This window comes from Lepidochelys kempii, chromosome 6 (genome assembly GCF_965140285.1).
Source record: "Lepidochelys kempii isolate rLepKem1 chromosome 6, rLepKem1.hap1, whole genome shotgun sequence".
NCBI lineage: Eukaryota > Metazoa > Chordata > Testudines > Cheloniidae > Lepidochelys > Lepidochelys kempii.
In genome coordinates this window covers 23,797,018-23,812,996 of record NC_136385.1, presented here as the reverse complement: position 1 = coordinate 23,812,996, position 15,979 = coordinate 23,797,018, and the positions used below count along the sequence as shown (strand labels likewise).

General features: G+C 43.2%; 1 protein-coding gene and 1 non-coding gene across 2 annotated transcripts; both read right to left on the bottom strand.

Annotated features, from left to right (window-relative positions):
* Positions 1-6,340: 6,340 nt before the first annotated feature.
* Positions 6,341-14,645, bottom strand: RPLP2 (ribosomal protein lateral stalk subunit P2). Its single transcript, XM_073347161.1, has 5 exons — positions 14,538-14,645; positions 13,218-13,341; positions 9,574-9,622; positions 7,312-7,404; positions 6,341-6,456 (listed from the first exon to the last, which is right to left on the bottom strand). The coding sequence occupies exons 2-5, from the start codon at positions 13,338-13,340 to the stop codon at positions 6,380-6,382; spliced, it is 342 nt and encodes a 113-aa protein (XP_073203262.1). The 5' UTR covers position 13,341; positions 14,538-14,645; the 3' UTR covers positions 6,341-6,379.
* On the bottom strand, positions 9,227-9,359 carry LOC140913959 (small nucleolar RNA SNORA52). The gene has a single exon (XR_012159720.1). It is a non-coding gene; the product is annotated as a small nucleolar RNA SNORA52 (small nucleolar RNA).
* Positions 14,646-15,979: the final 1,334 nt, after the last annotated feature.

The window sequence follows — 15,979 nt, the reverse complement described above, 5'->3', positions numbered from 1 at the left end:
GAGCTAAGCTGGGACAAGTGCAGCGGCACCCCAATCCTCTTAAAGGGCTAGCTCAATTTGTGACCGCATATCACAGAATCAAAGAATCATAGGACTGGAAGGGCCCTCGAGAGGTCATCTAGTCCAGTCCCCTGCACTCATGGCAGGACTAAGTATGATTTAGACCATCCCTGACAAGTGTAAGTGTATTGGTTTAAATTCATACTTTAGGTTATATTGGAAAAAACCAACACTTTCTGCTGTAGGCACAGCCAAAGGAAACATTCCTCGCCACATTTTACAAAGGCGAACCAAGGCACAGAGGGGTTCAGGCACTGCCTCAACATCACATAGGAGTTGGGACTTAAATCCAGATCCCTTGAGTTCTAGCTCAGTGCTTCAACCAAAAGACCAGCTTTCCTCTCAGGCTAATGTTGCTTCTGCCTGTTTTTCCGCACCTTGCAAACCGCACGGTTCCGTCTGTAGCTGAAGGAGAACAATGGTGCTGGGGCTGCACCAGTTGAGAAACATCTCCTCAGATGTTTACATCACCCAGTCTTTGGCCTTCAAGGTTATACGACTGAGGCCTTATTATTGCCTGGCAAAATAGCACAACACTGTTATGCTTGTTGCAATAAACAGTGTAAACAGTAATTTCTCGCTGAACATTTCCTGGATTCTTTAGCTGGTAAGAAAATGCTGGCAAACAAAGTAATAATGGTGTTTTTCTCCCAGGTGGTAATCCCCCCAAGCCAGTGATTTTTCAGTAAGCAACCAGCAGCAGGGAAATCAGCGTGACCCTCAAATGTGTTGTGTAAGCAGGCTTTATACCAGTGCCTTTCTGACATGTTGGATACTCATCAAAAATCGCATGTTCATTCATGCCCATTGAATGCTCAGTATGCAGCAAGAAAGCTTCCTCTGCAACCCTTTCATTACCTTCTTGTTACTCATGTGGGTTACGTACAGTTAACATCCTGCTACTATCATGGTACAGCACATACAAAACCAATGTCAGCCTCTCTTCTTGATGACATTCATATATTACAGCTTGACGACACCGTGTTCCTTTAGATGATCCAGGGCCTGATCCAACTCTCATTAAAGCTGATGGAAAGACTCCAGTTGACTTTCTCCCTATTTTAGGGTTGCCTTTGTGCTTTGTGACTATGTATTAGACCTTCATAACACAGCTCTGCTTTACTAATCTAGGCCAGTCCAGAGTCTTTGCTTTCATAGTACGGCAATATTTGTTCTTACAACTACTTTTCCCTTTGAAAACAAACCCAAATTTAATGCAGAGAAGTGTGGGCTGGAGCAATAGCCTGGGAAAATAAGTCTTCATCCACAGAACATGTATAGCCTGGATACATCAGAACAAGCTTCCCCACCACTATGCTTCAGACTTAATCTGGAGGGACACCTCCAGGGCCACCTCTCGGGGCAGGCAGTCTCCATGCTCCATTGATCCTTGAGCTTCCTTTTAGGGCTGCTAGTAAGGGTGCCAGCAGTGACTGGACATTTAAGCCCCTGCTGACTGTTCTGTGCAGGTGGATGCTTGTGCCTGTGTGGAGCACCATTGACTTCAATGGGGTGCTGCCACTCTGGAGCAGCGCACAAAACCGGGGCGTTAGGGTATATCTACCCTGAAGCTGGGAGCAAGCCACCCAGCCTAGGTAGCCAGACTCATGCAAGATGGACTCAAGCTACCGGGCTAAAAGTAGCAGTGTGGATGTTGTGGCTCAGGCAGCAGCTCAGACTCTCAAGCCACCCCACACCCTATCTCTGAACTTCTGTAGCTAACCAGGCTCCACCCCAGCCCCAAGCTCCACATTGCCATTTTTAGCATGCTGGCTTGAGTCTGTTCACCTGAGCTGGGAGGCTTGCGCCAGGTGCAGTGTAGACCTACCCTCAGTGACTCAATCGAGAACACTAATTGACTTCACAGATGCCACCACGGAGCCATCACTTAATTACCATTTCCAGTAGCACCTGGGAAATACTTGGTAGTCTCCAAATAGAGAAGATGTCATGCTTCCTGTCCTGAGGTGCTTGCAAGAAATGATTTTCCTTCACTACTGAGCTGGAGTAGAACTAATATCCCAGAGATGAAAGTGTCCATCTCTTACCATCAACCTTATTAGCAGATCACTCTCCCTTGCTATGGTAATCAGTTACCACCATAACGTCCAGGATAAAGATTTGGTTCTCCTTCCTTTCCCAATATTGCTGATGTCACTACCTTTGGAACAGAGATTGTGCCATAGGATGTGCCAAAGTGAGCCATGTTCCTGACATTAGGATAAAGAGAAAGGGATATATTTAGAAGTTTATAGCATATACAATATACCACAACTTTCTGGGCCTTACCTGTGGTTTCAGTAGGAACATGCCCTTGTCCTTATCTTTTAAGGCACCTTTTACAATGATTCATACGGTCAGGCTTGACAAAGCCCTGGCTGGGATGATTTAATTGGGGATCAGTCCTGCTTTGAGCAGAGGGTTGGACTAGGTGACCTCCTGAGGTCCCTCCCAACCCTGATATTCTATGATTCTATGATATAAGAAGCATTATGACTGTGAAGAAGGAAGCTACAACTGAAAATACAGAACAGCATCCATAGAGACAAAGCAATGGGTGGGTCAAATTGCTCAGTGGTAGACACCTGCTGAAGACAGTGGAGTTAGAACCATGATTAATTTGACCCAGTGCATTACAGGAAGCTGATGGAGATTTCTAGATACAGCACTCTGATTATAAACCAGTTCAGTGGCAACTGAAAAGACTTGGAGTTGGGGAGAATAGATTAAAGTACTTTTGCTTCCTTGTTTGGAGTAAACTTTTATCATTTCACAGGACAGGCTAGATGGTTTGCTATTGAATTGTGAAACAGGCATGCAAACTTCCGGCATAGCTAATTGCTTAAAACATACATAAGTCCCCCTCCCTCTGTAAGCTTCATGGAATGTTATTTAAAGCGTATTGCCACCTTGAGGGTATTCTGGGAACTCCACCAAGTATTTAACAAGTATTTAACAAGTTTTGGTATGTTTAGAACTCAGAAGTGGTCTCTGCGGCCAGGGGTTTACTATAGACTAGGAGGGATAGCTCAGTGGTTTGAGCATTGGCCTGCTAAACCCAGCATTGTGAGCTCAATCCTTGAGGGGGCCATTTAGGGATCTGAGGCAAAAATTGGGGATTGGGCCAGCTTTGAGCAGGGGGTTGGACTAGATGACCTCCTGAGGTCCCTTCCAACCCTGATATTCTATGATTCTACGAACGTGCTGCAGACAAACAGAGCACCAAGTGGTCTGATTATATATTTATCACAAAGTGGTGTGATGTAGTCAGTTGGTGGTTTTTAAACACACAAACCCGAGACTGTGCTTTCCAGGGCAGATTAGTTGCATAAGCTTTAGCAGAAATGGTGCATTTTCAGGAGAGTTTTGAAGTAGATGGTAGGTGGCCAACCATCAGGTTGGGTTGATAGCTCCAGGCCTGAAGAATGGGAGGACAGTCGGCGTAGTTAGGCCTCTTGTGCAGGGCACAGCTTATACAAAGTGCTAGACTAGGAGACATCAAGACTCGGCTAGGCCAGTTATCAGCCTGCATCTCAGCTGCCTTTTCCGGTTACAATTATTGAACAAATGGTGACAATCAGGTGGCCTCAGTACCCTTGGATACTTGTCAATTTGGAGGCATGGGACAGACCAGCTCTTGTTACATCAGTAGATAATCTCCCAGCAACAGGCCAAGATTGCATCTCCACCCTGACACTCTTAGAATTGCAAACTGCCTTTGATACTTTTGATCATGAGGTGTGTGGACTCAGCTGGGGGCTGCACCAGGAGTGAATGGGGTTGCTTTGGGGTGGGACCATTCTTGTATAGGTAAGGGCTTTCAAAGGCTGGTGGTTGGGCCCTCCCTTGGAGGGCTACAGGGCTCCATCTTGTCACCTGTCCTCTTTACAGAGCTATGGGGCAGTTAGAAGGGTTGGTGAGGAGGTGGAGATTGCTCTGACTTCACTATGCTGATGGGGCCCAGCTCTTTTATTTTCCTAGCAGCCAAAAGGGTCAAGTGCCTCAGCTGGTGTTTGGATGAGAACGAGCTGGCTTACATTTGGTTCAGAGAACATGGAGGTGATACTGATTGTAGGGGAACAAGTGGAAGAGATGGCAGAGATAATATCTCCTCCTCTGACTGAGGGAGGGGCTAGCTCAGCATTTGTGGGGCAAGTGAGCAACCTAGGAGACTGGCTGGCCTTCCAGCTGCTATTAGAAAGTCAGGTAGAGGGTACAGCCACAATCAGCTTTCTTCGATTACGTACAAAACAAGAGGCTGTGTCTGTTTCTTTCATAGACATTGGCAACTGTGCTTTCATCCTCTTGTGCAACCACTATAACATGATTGGTGGTGCTACGCTTCTTAAATCTATCCAGAAACCGATGCCAGGTTCACTTGTTATGGATACATCTTGCCTTGACACCAGTTTTTGAGGGCCTGTAATGGCTATTTATTACATTGGAACTGTAGCATAGTTAAGGTTTCAGTTCAACAGGAACTTAAAACTTTTATTTTGTACAAATCTCATTGAAATAGCAGAAGCCAAAGTCTTATCTTTGAGCACTGTTTTATCTTCTCATGGTGGGTTGATGAAAAATGAATTGGTAGAGAGAATAAAGTTAAAAAATACTTCCTTTTTGGCAAATTTTCACTCTTTTCTTTGTACCCTTTTATAAACAAATCCAACACTCTGGGGGCCTGTCCTTGGACCACAATATTAGTCGTCTTATGCTGATTATCTATGAATAACTGATAATTGAGCAGTTTGTCTATAGAGTATTCTATAACTTTTTAGCCATAACAGAAAAGAGGCAAATCAGAATTGACCTACTTTAAATGAGTCAGACAGGGAACCTAGCGGAAAGGTATTTGAGCTGGAAAAGAGGAAATCATTTCAAATCTCACCTGTTTAAATTTCCATGTAATTTACTACCCTTAATATTAGCCAAGCTCATTAACTCTAACCTAGAAGGCAGTCAAGAAAGAGCTGTTGAATCCCGTGTTGAAAATAAGTTAGCACAGAGTCTATGCAAGGACACTACATGCATGAAACCTAGGTCTTTAATGGTAAGATTTTCAAGAGTGCCTATGCAAGTTAGGCACCTAAATCCTAGTGACTTTCAGTGCCCAAGTTACTAGAGACATTTTGAAAATGGTACCCTAACTTGAGAAAACACAATCCTATCCCCCACACAACACTGCCTTTCATATTTGAGCCTGGTCTACACAGATTTTATATCAGTATAAACTCTGTTGGTTAGAGATATATTTTACTGAAAATTATACATATATAACCCCTAATGTGGATGCAGCTATACAGCTGTAAAGGCATCTTACACTGAACTTATTCCCCTTCCCATACACGAATAAGCTCTACTGGCATAAGAACTTTTATACCAATCTAGAATTGCATCCACTCTAGTGGACAGGTTGTACCATTTTAAGTGTACAAGTTGTACATCTCCACTATACCTGTATGTAGACAACACAAGATCATACATCACTTCAGCAGTGTTACCCACAATAACTTACCAAACACACGGAATGCAAGTCAATCTGTTATCAGAGGTTCTTAAACTTCACTGCTCCGCAACCCACTTATAACAAAAATTACTATACGACCCCAGGAGAGTGTTGGGGGACGAAGCCTGAGCCCTGGGCCCCAGAAAGTCTAACCCCAGCCCTGATGATCCCATTAAAATGGGTTTACAACCCACATTGGGGTCCTGACCCACAGTTTGAGAACTAATAATATAATGGATATCAAAGCTGTGAAGCGATTTAAGATTTTGTGTTTGCACATTTGATGAAGTTGAGGTGAGCATTGCTTTTAGAGATCTGTTGGAGATGGAAGTGAAATCCCTAAAGAATGTGTTACTGACAGCATTGTAGGCAACATGCAGGTAGAAAGGAATGAACAAGTCTTGGAATAAGATCTAATTTGTCAAAGAAATGAGTGCCGCTTTGGTCATTTACAAAATATAATCTTTATGAGAGTTAGCTTTGAAGTGATGCAGTAGAATTTACAAGCTAATTCTGATTTTCTTTCCATTGGGTTTTACAACATGATTTAGAATCAAGTGCATGTTTAGGTCCTTCAGGGTGGGGTTTCAAAGGTTTCTAAGTGATTTAGGAGCATAAGTTTAATTGGCTTCACCTACATGGAGAATCAACGAGGCTAGTTAAGAAGTTTTTTTTTCTTTAAACAAAGCCCAAATCCAGATCACCGTTCTTCTTAGATGAGAGAGAAAACTTCAGGGACAGTAGGGTTATTATAACAAAACACCTCAACATCCATTTTAAACAAAACGTTTTATTAGCTTCTGTAGCAAAAGTTTAGTCAAATAGGCCAAATCCCATGTCATCATCAGACTCCTCAGACTCCTCCTTTTTCTCTTCTTTCTTCTCCTCAGCTGCAGAGAGAAAAGATTTAAACGGTGTTTACTCTCATCTGGGAATATTTACAGTACATTTTGGACATTGCAGGTGTGAGGAGATCCCAAAACACACACTCTTCATGAAAGGTTTCAGAGTAGCCGCCATGTTAGTCTGTATTCGCAAAAAGAAAAGGAGGACTTGTGGCACCTTAGAGACTAACCAATTTATTTGAGCATAAGCTTTCGTGAGCTACAGCTCACTTAAGTGAGCTGTAGCTCAGGAAAGCTTATGCTCAAATAAATTGGTTAGTCTCTAAGGTGCCACAAGTCCTCCTTTTCTTTTTACTCTTCATGAAAGGGTATCTTCCAATTAAATGGACACAAGTCACCCCTTTAAGTTTCAGTCTCCATATCTACTCTGTGCGTTACTAACAGATTCAATTTCTTTTTAACCTATATGTTTAAAGATTAAGTGCCAAATTTTGCCTTCAGAGACATATGCACCACTCTCAATTACATCCACAGGAGTTGCATACTCACACCTGAGGGTCCATTTTGGCTCTACAGACTTAAACCAGAACAAATTAATGAAGGTGAGGAGCAAGCAACTGTGTACAACTCTTACTGGTTGGCTGGTTTTAGCTAACTGCCTTCTATGCACACCACTTTAACAGTTCATTCCCAGGTACAGTGCAGAGATAGTCTTTAGTGCTAAACCATGTCAGTTAATATTTCAATCTCAGGACAAGAAGCCAAAATACAGCAGAAGAAAGAAAAGCTTCCTAAGTTTACATGATGGGAATTAAGGCACTAAGATTTGAATGTAATGAGTTTTCATAGAGGGGCTCCATTTCCCCCCTTGTTTCTACTGCACTGCACAACTATACTCACCAGCAGCAGGTGCAGCAGCGGGAGCAGCAGAACCTGGTCCAGCTGAGACTGCTACAGCTCCACCAACCGGCATGCTGGCAAGTTTGCCGTTACCTGTAAGGAACAAAAGGGTGGGGAACACTAATTAAGCACTCAGAATAGACCTGGCCCTGCAAATACTGCAACACGCAGAACCAAAGTTATGTAGTAAGATGGCACCTAGTCAATATGGTATATGGACATGTCTATGATAGGATGAAATGAATGAGGAAAAAAATATAAAAATATCTAAGGGATGTGATTACAGGCTCGCCTCTGACAAATTAACGCACACTAGCCACCTGCAAGGAACAATGAGGTGCCAGGTATTTGTTTGTTTAAAATACAGCACATTCTACAACAAGATTCTAGAGTTTAAGACTGAAACACTGGGCAGCTAGCCTACCCAAAAAACCAACAAACAACATGGTGTTGACAATAGTTTTGGGCAGTATTTTTTTGCCTACAAAATCCCCCAAACCTCCATATTAAAAAGTTAAGACATCAACAGCAAGCAAACTTTACCAAATAAAGAAAAAGGTATCCTTCGAGAAGAGCATTTCCTATATGACCTCTGCTAGGTCCTGTCTATTCTATGTTGTCTACAATGTGCTACAACCTTGGACTGTGCAGCAATGCAGCACTGTTTGGGAATATGATTAGATTGCCATGTACAGAAGGAGACCAAACAACACTGAGCTGTTCCAAGAAGTACTGTGTAATAACTAGGCCCCTCCAACACAGAAGGAATTACATTACAGATGGGACCTTTGAGATTAGTGACCTCACTACTGCTTAATGTCTCCAATTTCTGAAAAGTTTTCCCTTTTCCCTTGTGAATACTGAGAGTCCCTCTGCTTTCGAAGTTTGCTTACCCAGTCCTTTTGCTTGTACTTCTTTTCTAAGAATCAATTTCTAAATAATTCCTTAGAATTTCAGATTCCTATAACTAGCAAAATAAACATGTTTTATAATCAGGTCAGATATTCTAAGAAACCACGTACAGTAGAACCTCAGTTACAAACATCTCTGGAATGGAGACTGTTCGTAATTCTGAAATGTTCATAACACTGAAGAAAACATTATGGTTCTTCTTTCAAAAGTTTACAACTGAAAATTGACTTAATACAGCTTTGAAACTTTACTATGCAGAAGAAAAATTCTGCTTTCCCGTTTTTTTAACTAGTTTACGTTTAACACAGTACTGTACTGTACTTTTTTGTTTGCTGCCTGATTATGGACTTCTGGTTCCAACTGAGGTGTGTGGTTGACTGCTCAGTTCATAACGCTGGTGTTCATAACTCTGAGATTCTACTGTATTTCTAAAATAAATTATTCCATCAGCAGACAACTGAATCATTTTAAGAGTGTGTGGTAAGTGCATGCATAATGGCTCTTTCAGGTTTTTATACAACATTCACAGAAGTATCTAACAGCTACTGTACTTTCTGATAATCATTAAGGCCTGATCCTGTGAGCACTTAAGGCATGTGAGTAAAGTTACAAAAATATCTGCTTAAATGTTTGAAGGAATGGAGAGTAAATCATTAAAGAGCTTTGGGCTACTCGAAGTATTCAACATGCTATATAAAAACAATGTATTTGGTCAAAGCCAAATATTCAGTAAGTGGAACATTCAAATTGTTGTGCCCTTCTAAATTTATATTTATTAATTTTGCACTGAAGGTAAAATGTGATTTTTTTTTTTTTTACTTCATTGTTCTCTCTCAACAAGATTTATCACTTCTAGGTCTCCCTGAAATAAACAGAAGGCTTGTGAATGAAGGATTTAGTTCATGAAGTGACTTCTCGGAGAAAGAAAGTTCAAGAACACAATTGGGTAAACCAAGAGTTACAATTTAGAATGCTAAAATCTGGCTCATTCTCTCACCTAGCAACATGTCCAGAAAACTCTTGTTATGAGCAGACTAACTGTAAACTCATATTTAAGAGCACTTTCCAGTTTAATCTGGTCCACAAGCGAAACCTAGCAGGTACTGGCACTGACCTGCAGGAATTAGGATGGACCCCTACCCATTACATGATTTATCCCAATTTCTATCTTAATTGAGAGCCCTCTAAAGCAAGTCTGATTTAATGAGGAAAAACAAAATGGAAAAAAGAAAAGAAAAGAAAAATCTGGTAATTCTCCGCTCTTAAGGGTCTTTAAATTAGTGACTTAACTAGAAAGGCAATCATCATAAATGTCACCCCCTCATGCCAATACCATGAGATTACACTTACCCTGAGCAATGACATCCTCTACATTTTTTCCGTTCAGTTCACCAATAACCTATGGAAATTACATATAAAGTATTAAAACAAATTGTTTGATAAGCTGTTTTAAGTGTTAGTCAATCAGGCTTCTGTGTAATACCACCTAACCAGCTGCTTGTAAGACTCCATCTTGCCCTGTTTCTCAAGAGGAGAAACAATGAATATAGGGTTTTTTTAAAATAAATAATTTAACATTTAATTTTGAATTGACAACCTACGTTAAGACCTAAATTTATGATCTATTAAAATCATTTAAATAATTGTAAAAATAGTATTAAATAGTACATGTTTGCTGCTGATGTTTTAAAAAAAGTCAAGCCACTGAACTGGGAAAAAGCACTGGTTAAGTACCAGGAACCAGAGCTGGTTGAAGCGCTAAACCAGATTTTGACAATAGGCGCGCTCTACAGAGATTATTTTGTTCATTTCAGTTTATTCCTCTAATTCAGTTCAATGACTAGTTCATTCAAAGTTAAGAAACCAACTGGGAGCTGAAGAAGCAGGGAAACTTGTTTTCCCTCTTCCGATCTATGAATAAAAGCTAGGTGTGATGATATCTACTAGTTCTAAAAATAAGGACACAGTGACCAGAAATAATCAGTTCAATTCAACAACTATAGATAATATTTCCTATGTTTAATAAATCAGTTTTAACAGCAAAACATGTTTTGATGAACTTTCTTCCTTAGGTATCAGGCACATTCAAGATAATTTTTGATAAAATAAAATTAAATGCTGTTTTTGTGCTTTTTTTAAACTGAATTTGAATTTCCATCCAAATAGAGCCACAAGAAAAAAATTAATCTAGTAAATAGAAATGTGTCATTCATCAATTGCTAACATACAAAGGTAGAAATAAATACAAGTTAAGCTATATAACTGCTTATGTAAATATAGTGTGTCCACATAGTTAGCAAAAAGCAGGACCAAATTTTGTATAAAAGCTATATTTAGTAGCAAATCAACAAATTTCAATGGTTACCGAATCAATCTCTTTTTTAGGAGAATAACCAAAAAGTATAAATACAAAACAAGATTAAAATCTATGATTTAAATCAATATAGTTTATAGGACACTGAAATCCAAACAAGTCCACAGTTGGAAATAAAAACAAACATTAAGTGTGCCATGATAATAGCTCATCTTAACTAATTAGCCTCTCACAGTTTGTATGGTAACTTTCAACTTATCTGTATGTATGTATATACCTATATCTTACTATATGTTCCATTCTATGCATCCGATGAAGTGGGCTGTAGCCCACAAAAGCTTATGCTCAAATAAATTTGTTATTCTCTAAGGTGCCACAAGTACTCCTGTTCTTTTTGCAGATACAGACTAACACGGCTTCTACTCTGAAAAATGTGCCATGAATGAAAACTGAAGACTGACACACTGGAGCACCTGTGCTTTTCTGTAGTCATCTCCTCATGAAATCCATTTCAATGAGTTCACAATGAATTCAGGAAGCTCACAGCAATGAAGACTATAGAAGCCTTCTACAAGTCACAAAACAGACCCTCTGCAATGGTTTGTTAGGCATTTATGAAACTGATGCTGTACCCCCTTCCATGCACATGCTCTACAGCATGGGATCCTGAACCCGCATGTGTGTTCCTCAGTACTCTGACATATGCTAAAGCCCAGCTGATCATTTCAGCTTTTCACTGGAATGTAAATTTTACTATCAAAGTTGGAGTCCAGGCTGGCAAAGATTAAACAGGAAAACAGAAACTGCTACCATCTCAGAAGCAAGCGTTAAAGGTCAAGGGTGCTGCAGCTCCTCCCAGTGTATTTCAGCTATTGGACAGCAGTGCAGGATAAAGGAGAGTCACAAACCAATGTAAACAAACAGGGGAGGCAAGATTTTAACGATAGGAACTGTAATGTCAAAATACATTGCAGCTCAGCGATAGGGACATATCTAAACAACATTTTTCAACAGCTAATCTCCTGCTCAAGTGAAGCATGCAATATGTGAATTGCCATGTTTGTGTTTATTTACTCAGAAAGGCGTGTTTGAAGAGTCCTCTAGAGTTATATTGGAGTAATATCTGGTCAGTGTTAACAAATACAGATAAGTCAATGATGACAAGAACAAATTCTAACAAAACATTGTGGAAAAGGGATGATCAGTGAAAACTAGGTGAGTTTATATTTTTAACCATAATAAAAAAGTGTCAATTTGAAACACACAACAGAATAAGAACCTCTATTTCAGAGTGCAGAACTATATCCTAGTACTGCATGGATTCTGGTTACAGAGAACTAACCACTCTTTTGGTTGGATTTCTGAAGATTACAACTATCCACCTGAAAAACCTAGTTTCCCCAATATCCTCTCTCTCAATGCATCTCTTGTAATACCTGACACACCGTGACTGCAAATAAGATCATTTCTCATTTGAAAAAATCTTATAGAATTTCATCAATTGTTTTCTTTTTAAACACCTTTTAAAACACCACCACATTATGAAAAGTATTTAAATCTTTCTTCCCAATCTTCCTTCAAGCCCTTCTCTGCCACACAGCCTTTCAATACTGATCTCCAGGCTGACACTAATCCTGCAGAATCTTTATGTTTTTTCCTAGGTATTGTATCATCTGGGTGTATCTCATTTACTTCCATGCCATTACAGGAGCCTCAGGCATTGGTCCACCTCAGTGTTTCCTATGCTCTGCCCATGGCACCCAACAGTTTGTCTCCTGAGGGCTGTAATACTTTGGTCTAATTCCAGTTGTTAGGTTAGTGTGCGAGTGGCTGGATTGTATTAGTGGCCACCTTGTATTAATGGCCTGTGACACACAGGAGGTCCAACTAGAGGACACAGTCGTCTCTTCTGGCCTCAAACTCTTTGTATGACTAGTTGACATATGTCCCTTGTAGCAGGTACAAGGGCTTGTGTGTTTTATGGAAAATGCTGTGTATACACTTGGCACCCCAATAAATGTAGTGCAATAATGTTGCCAGAAGCTGGGAATGGGCGACAGGGATGGATCACTTGATGATTACCTGTTCTGTTCATTCCCTCTGGGGCACCTGGCATTGGCCACTGTCGGAAGACAGGATATTGGGCTGGAGTGACCATTCTGATGTTCTACCTTTTGCCTGAAAGGTATGACCCTCCACTAGATTTAGATCAATTTATTTTGAGGCCGTGCATAACTGCAAATTGAACACTGTATCTCACTAGAATTTTTTTTTGCCACCAGCGTCCACTAACCAGGCAACTACCAGCCTCTGATAAGCGCCATTAGGCAGCCCTTGTTGTATGCAGTGTAGTTGTAGCCGTGTCAGTTCCAGGTTACCACCACCTGTCTCTCTACAGAGACTTATCAGTTAGAAACATAGCTTGTATTAGCTCTGTCCAGTGAGGTTATTCAGACTGAATTTTTGTAAATAAGAGACCCTGAGATCTACAGAAATGCTGCCCCAAATACTTTTTATTGGGCAATTGGCACTTGAGAGACCATAACCACATACATACCCATACTTGGAACGACACAAATATTTTTAACATCTCTTGGATTAATAAGATAAGATTCATAGCCAAGTGAATACAGAAATGGCTCCCATTTGGATATTACACTGTCAGTTACTGCATTGTCACCTTGTTCAGGCGTTCATCATCCGTCTCAATGCCTACACTGTCGAGAATCTTCTTCAAGTCCTTTGAAGCGGGGGACTCGTTGCCCCCAAGGACGGCCAGAAGATAAGCTGCAACGTAACGCATTCTGAAAGAGAATTAAAATCTTTATCATGGAGGCTGTTACAGATTTTAGAAGCCAGGGACTTGTTCCCAGCTCGCTGGAGCCCTGTTGCAGTTACAAAAAAGAAAAGTGCCTTCTTAGCTTGAGTTAGCTAACTCAAGATAAAATCCTAGTGAAGATGAGGCAGTTTTCATGAGTTTTAAGATCGAGTTCTACGGGAGCCTAGTGTTTAACTGCTAAGCTATATTAAAACTACAAATTACCTCATCTTCCCTAGAATGTTACCTCCAGTTAAGAACAGATGTCCCCTCCCCACCCCCCAAGAAGACAAGGCCTTAGAGAAGCTGTTAGTCAAGACAGTTGGTTTTAAGTGTCCTAAAATAAATGGCTTTTACCTCGAGCCGCTACGAAAGTTGATACATACACAGCTCTACACTTCCAACCCTTAACAGTGACATCAGAGGATGTGGGGGGAGAGAATCTAAGCAGCTAGCAACTCGGCACCTTTCTGAACAGAGCCCGCTGGGTAAATGCCCATTGCAAGCTGAATGCAGGAGGGGGGCAGCCCAGCTGGACACGTCCCTGGCAGGCACCCGGAGGGGCTCAGCGAGCCCAGGAGAGGGGGCTCCCCCAGCTATGCAGGCAGGGGGCTACAAGGGGCTGTGCGTGGAGGGGCAGCTGCTTGGGCACGACGCTGATGGCAGAGCGGTTTACACACTGGCCTGCTAAACCCAGGGTTGTGAGTTCAATCCTTGAGGGGACCATTTAGGGATCTGGGGCAAAAATTGGGGATTGGGCCTGCTTTGAGCAGGGGGTTGGGCTAGATGACCTCCTGAGGTCCCTTCCAACCCTGATAGTCTATGCTTCTATGACCACCCCGCTTTCCCCCCCCCCCCGACTCCCAGGTTCCCATCCCGCCCCCATTCAGTGGGGTGCTCCCCGCAGCCCTGGTAAATCCCCCTTTGTAGCCCCCCACTGCGGTCCCAGCACTGCCCCACCCCACAAGCTCCCCCCTCGCTGCGATCCCTCCCCCCCGGTACCCCTCCCTCCAGCGTCCCAGGCCCGGCGCGGCAGAGCACATGGGGCCGCCATCGCTCCTTCCTCCCCCCCCCCGGCTCCGCATGGTCTCGGCCCAGCCCTGCTCACGGCCAGGGCGGGGGGGGTCCGGGCGCGCTTATTAGAGGGAAGGCGGGGGGGGGGGGGAAGGTCCGCACACTTACTTGACTGAGTGGGGTGGGACGGGAGCTGGGGCTAGGGACGTGCACTCGCTACGGCGGCCCGGCGGCTAAAGGGAAGGGGCAGGGCCTAGACCGACAGTTCTTCCTTTTACAACGCCTCCCCAACCAGCTCTGCCATTGGACGAACCCAGGCGGGCAGACAGCCAATGAGCAGTGAGATTGTTACTAGCGCTGCGGCCGCCATGACACTAGAGGCCACACCTCGGGCTGGCACGTGCTCCAGCCGCTCTCCTGCGGGGAGGGGGGAGAAGCGGAGGCAGGCCGAGGCCTCCGGCCGTGCTGGGCGGGGTGCCAGGCCCACTGGGGACCCTTCCTCCCCCAGCCCGCCAAGCTGGGGCAGCGTGGGGCCGCAGAGAGGGCGGGGCAGGAGATGGCGGGGCAGGAGATGGCGCAGCCCTCCCCCTCCTTCCTGCCTGCCCTGCAGCAGCTCGCCCCCCTGAGCGGTCACAGGAACATGGCACGCCTCGTCCCCTGGGCACCGTCTCCAGGGCTGACGGCCCTGCCTAGGTCGCCAGAGCCAGCCCGCGCAGACGTGGGTCACCCCACCCCCCCCCCTTGGCTGAGAACTGTAACAAAGGCACCACAGCACAGGAGGGCTTGGAAGAGACCCCTTTTTATTTCCTAGCCGCCGTCCTCTCCCCTGGGTCAGGGGAAAAAAAAAAAAAAAAGCAATCCCATAGCTGGAGTTTGTATCCACTGGATTCAGTGAGAAGGAAGTTAACACCCTTTCAAAGTCCCTCCTCCCTTTTGCTTTAAGATAAAATAGATCTTAAAAGCTAGAAATTGTCCCTCTAGGTTTCCCATTCCCCTCTACATAAGAAAATTGCTGTGTTTCAGCTCTAGTTTGATTTTTTTCTTCAGGTGGGTTAGTTATGGCCTCTGATTCTCCCACTGGTAAATACACAGCCTGGTTTGTCTCCCAAAAATGGCCTGGAAGGGCCCTTGAGAAGTCATCAATCCAACCCACTATGGTGAGGCAGAAGTCTCAGGACCAAGAACATCGGCAGGTGTTTATCTAACCTGTTCTTACAGTTAGATAAACCAGGGACATGCACTCGCTAAACCCCTGACCAATCTCCTTTCAGTTACAGGGATTCCACAGCTGCCACTGAAAGCCTATTTCAGTGCTTAACTACCCTGATAGTTATAAAGGGCACGTCTTCACTGGCACCATTAAAGTGTTGCCATGGCAGTGCTTTAACATGGCTTGTGTAGTTGCGGCAGCTCTAATAAAAAACCCACCCACCTCCACAAGGGGCATAGCTGCCAGCGCTGGGAGGGCAGGTGCACTGTCTACACTGACACTTTTCAGCACTGAAACTTGCAGCGCTCCGGGGGTGGGGGGAAAGGGTGAGTTTTTTTTCACACCCCTAAGCAAGAAAGTTGCAGCGCTTTAAAGTGCCAGTGTAGACAAGCCTTAAGTG

Excerpts from the sequence above, each read along its gene's own strand:
- RPLP2 (XM_073347161.1), bottom strand. The coding sequence starts at position 13,340 with ATGCGTTACGTTGCAGCTTATCTTCTGGCCGTCCTTGGGGGCAACGAG. Across the intron at positions 9,623-13,217 it reads ATGATGAACGCCTGAACAAG|GTTATTGGTGAACTGAACGG; the intron begins GTGACAATGCAG and ends TAATTTCCATAG. Across the intron at positions 6,457-7,311 it reads CGCTGCTGCACCTGCTGCTG|CTGAGGAGAAGAAAGAAGAG; the intron begins GTGAGTATAGTT and ends TTCTCTCTGCAG.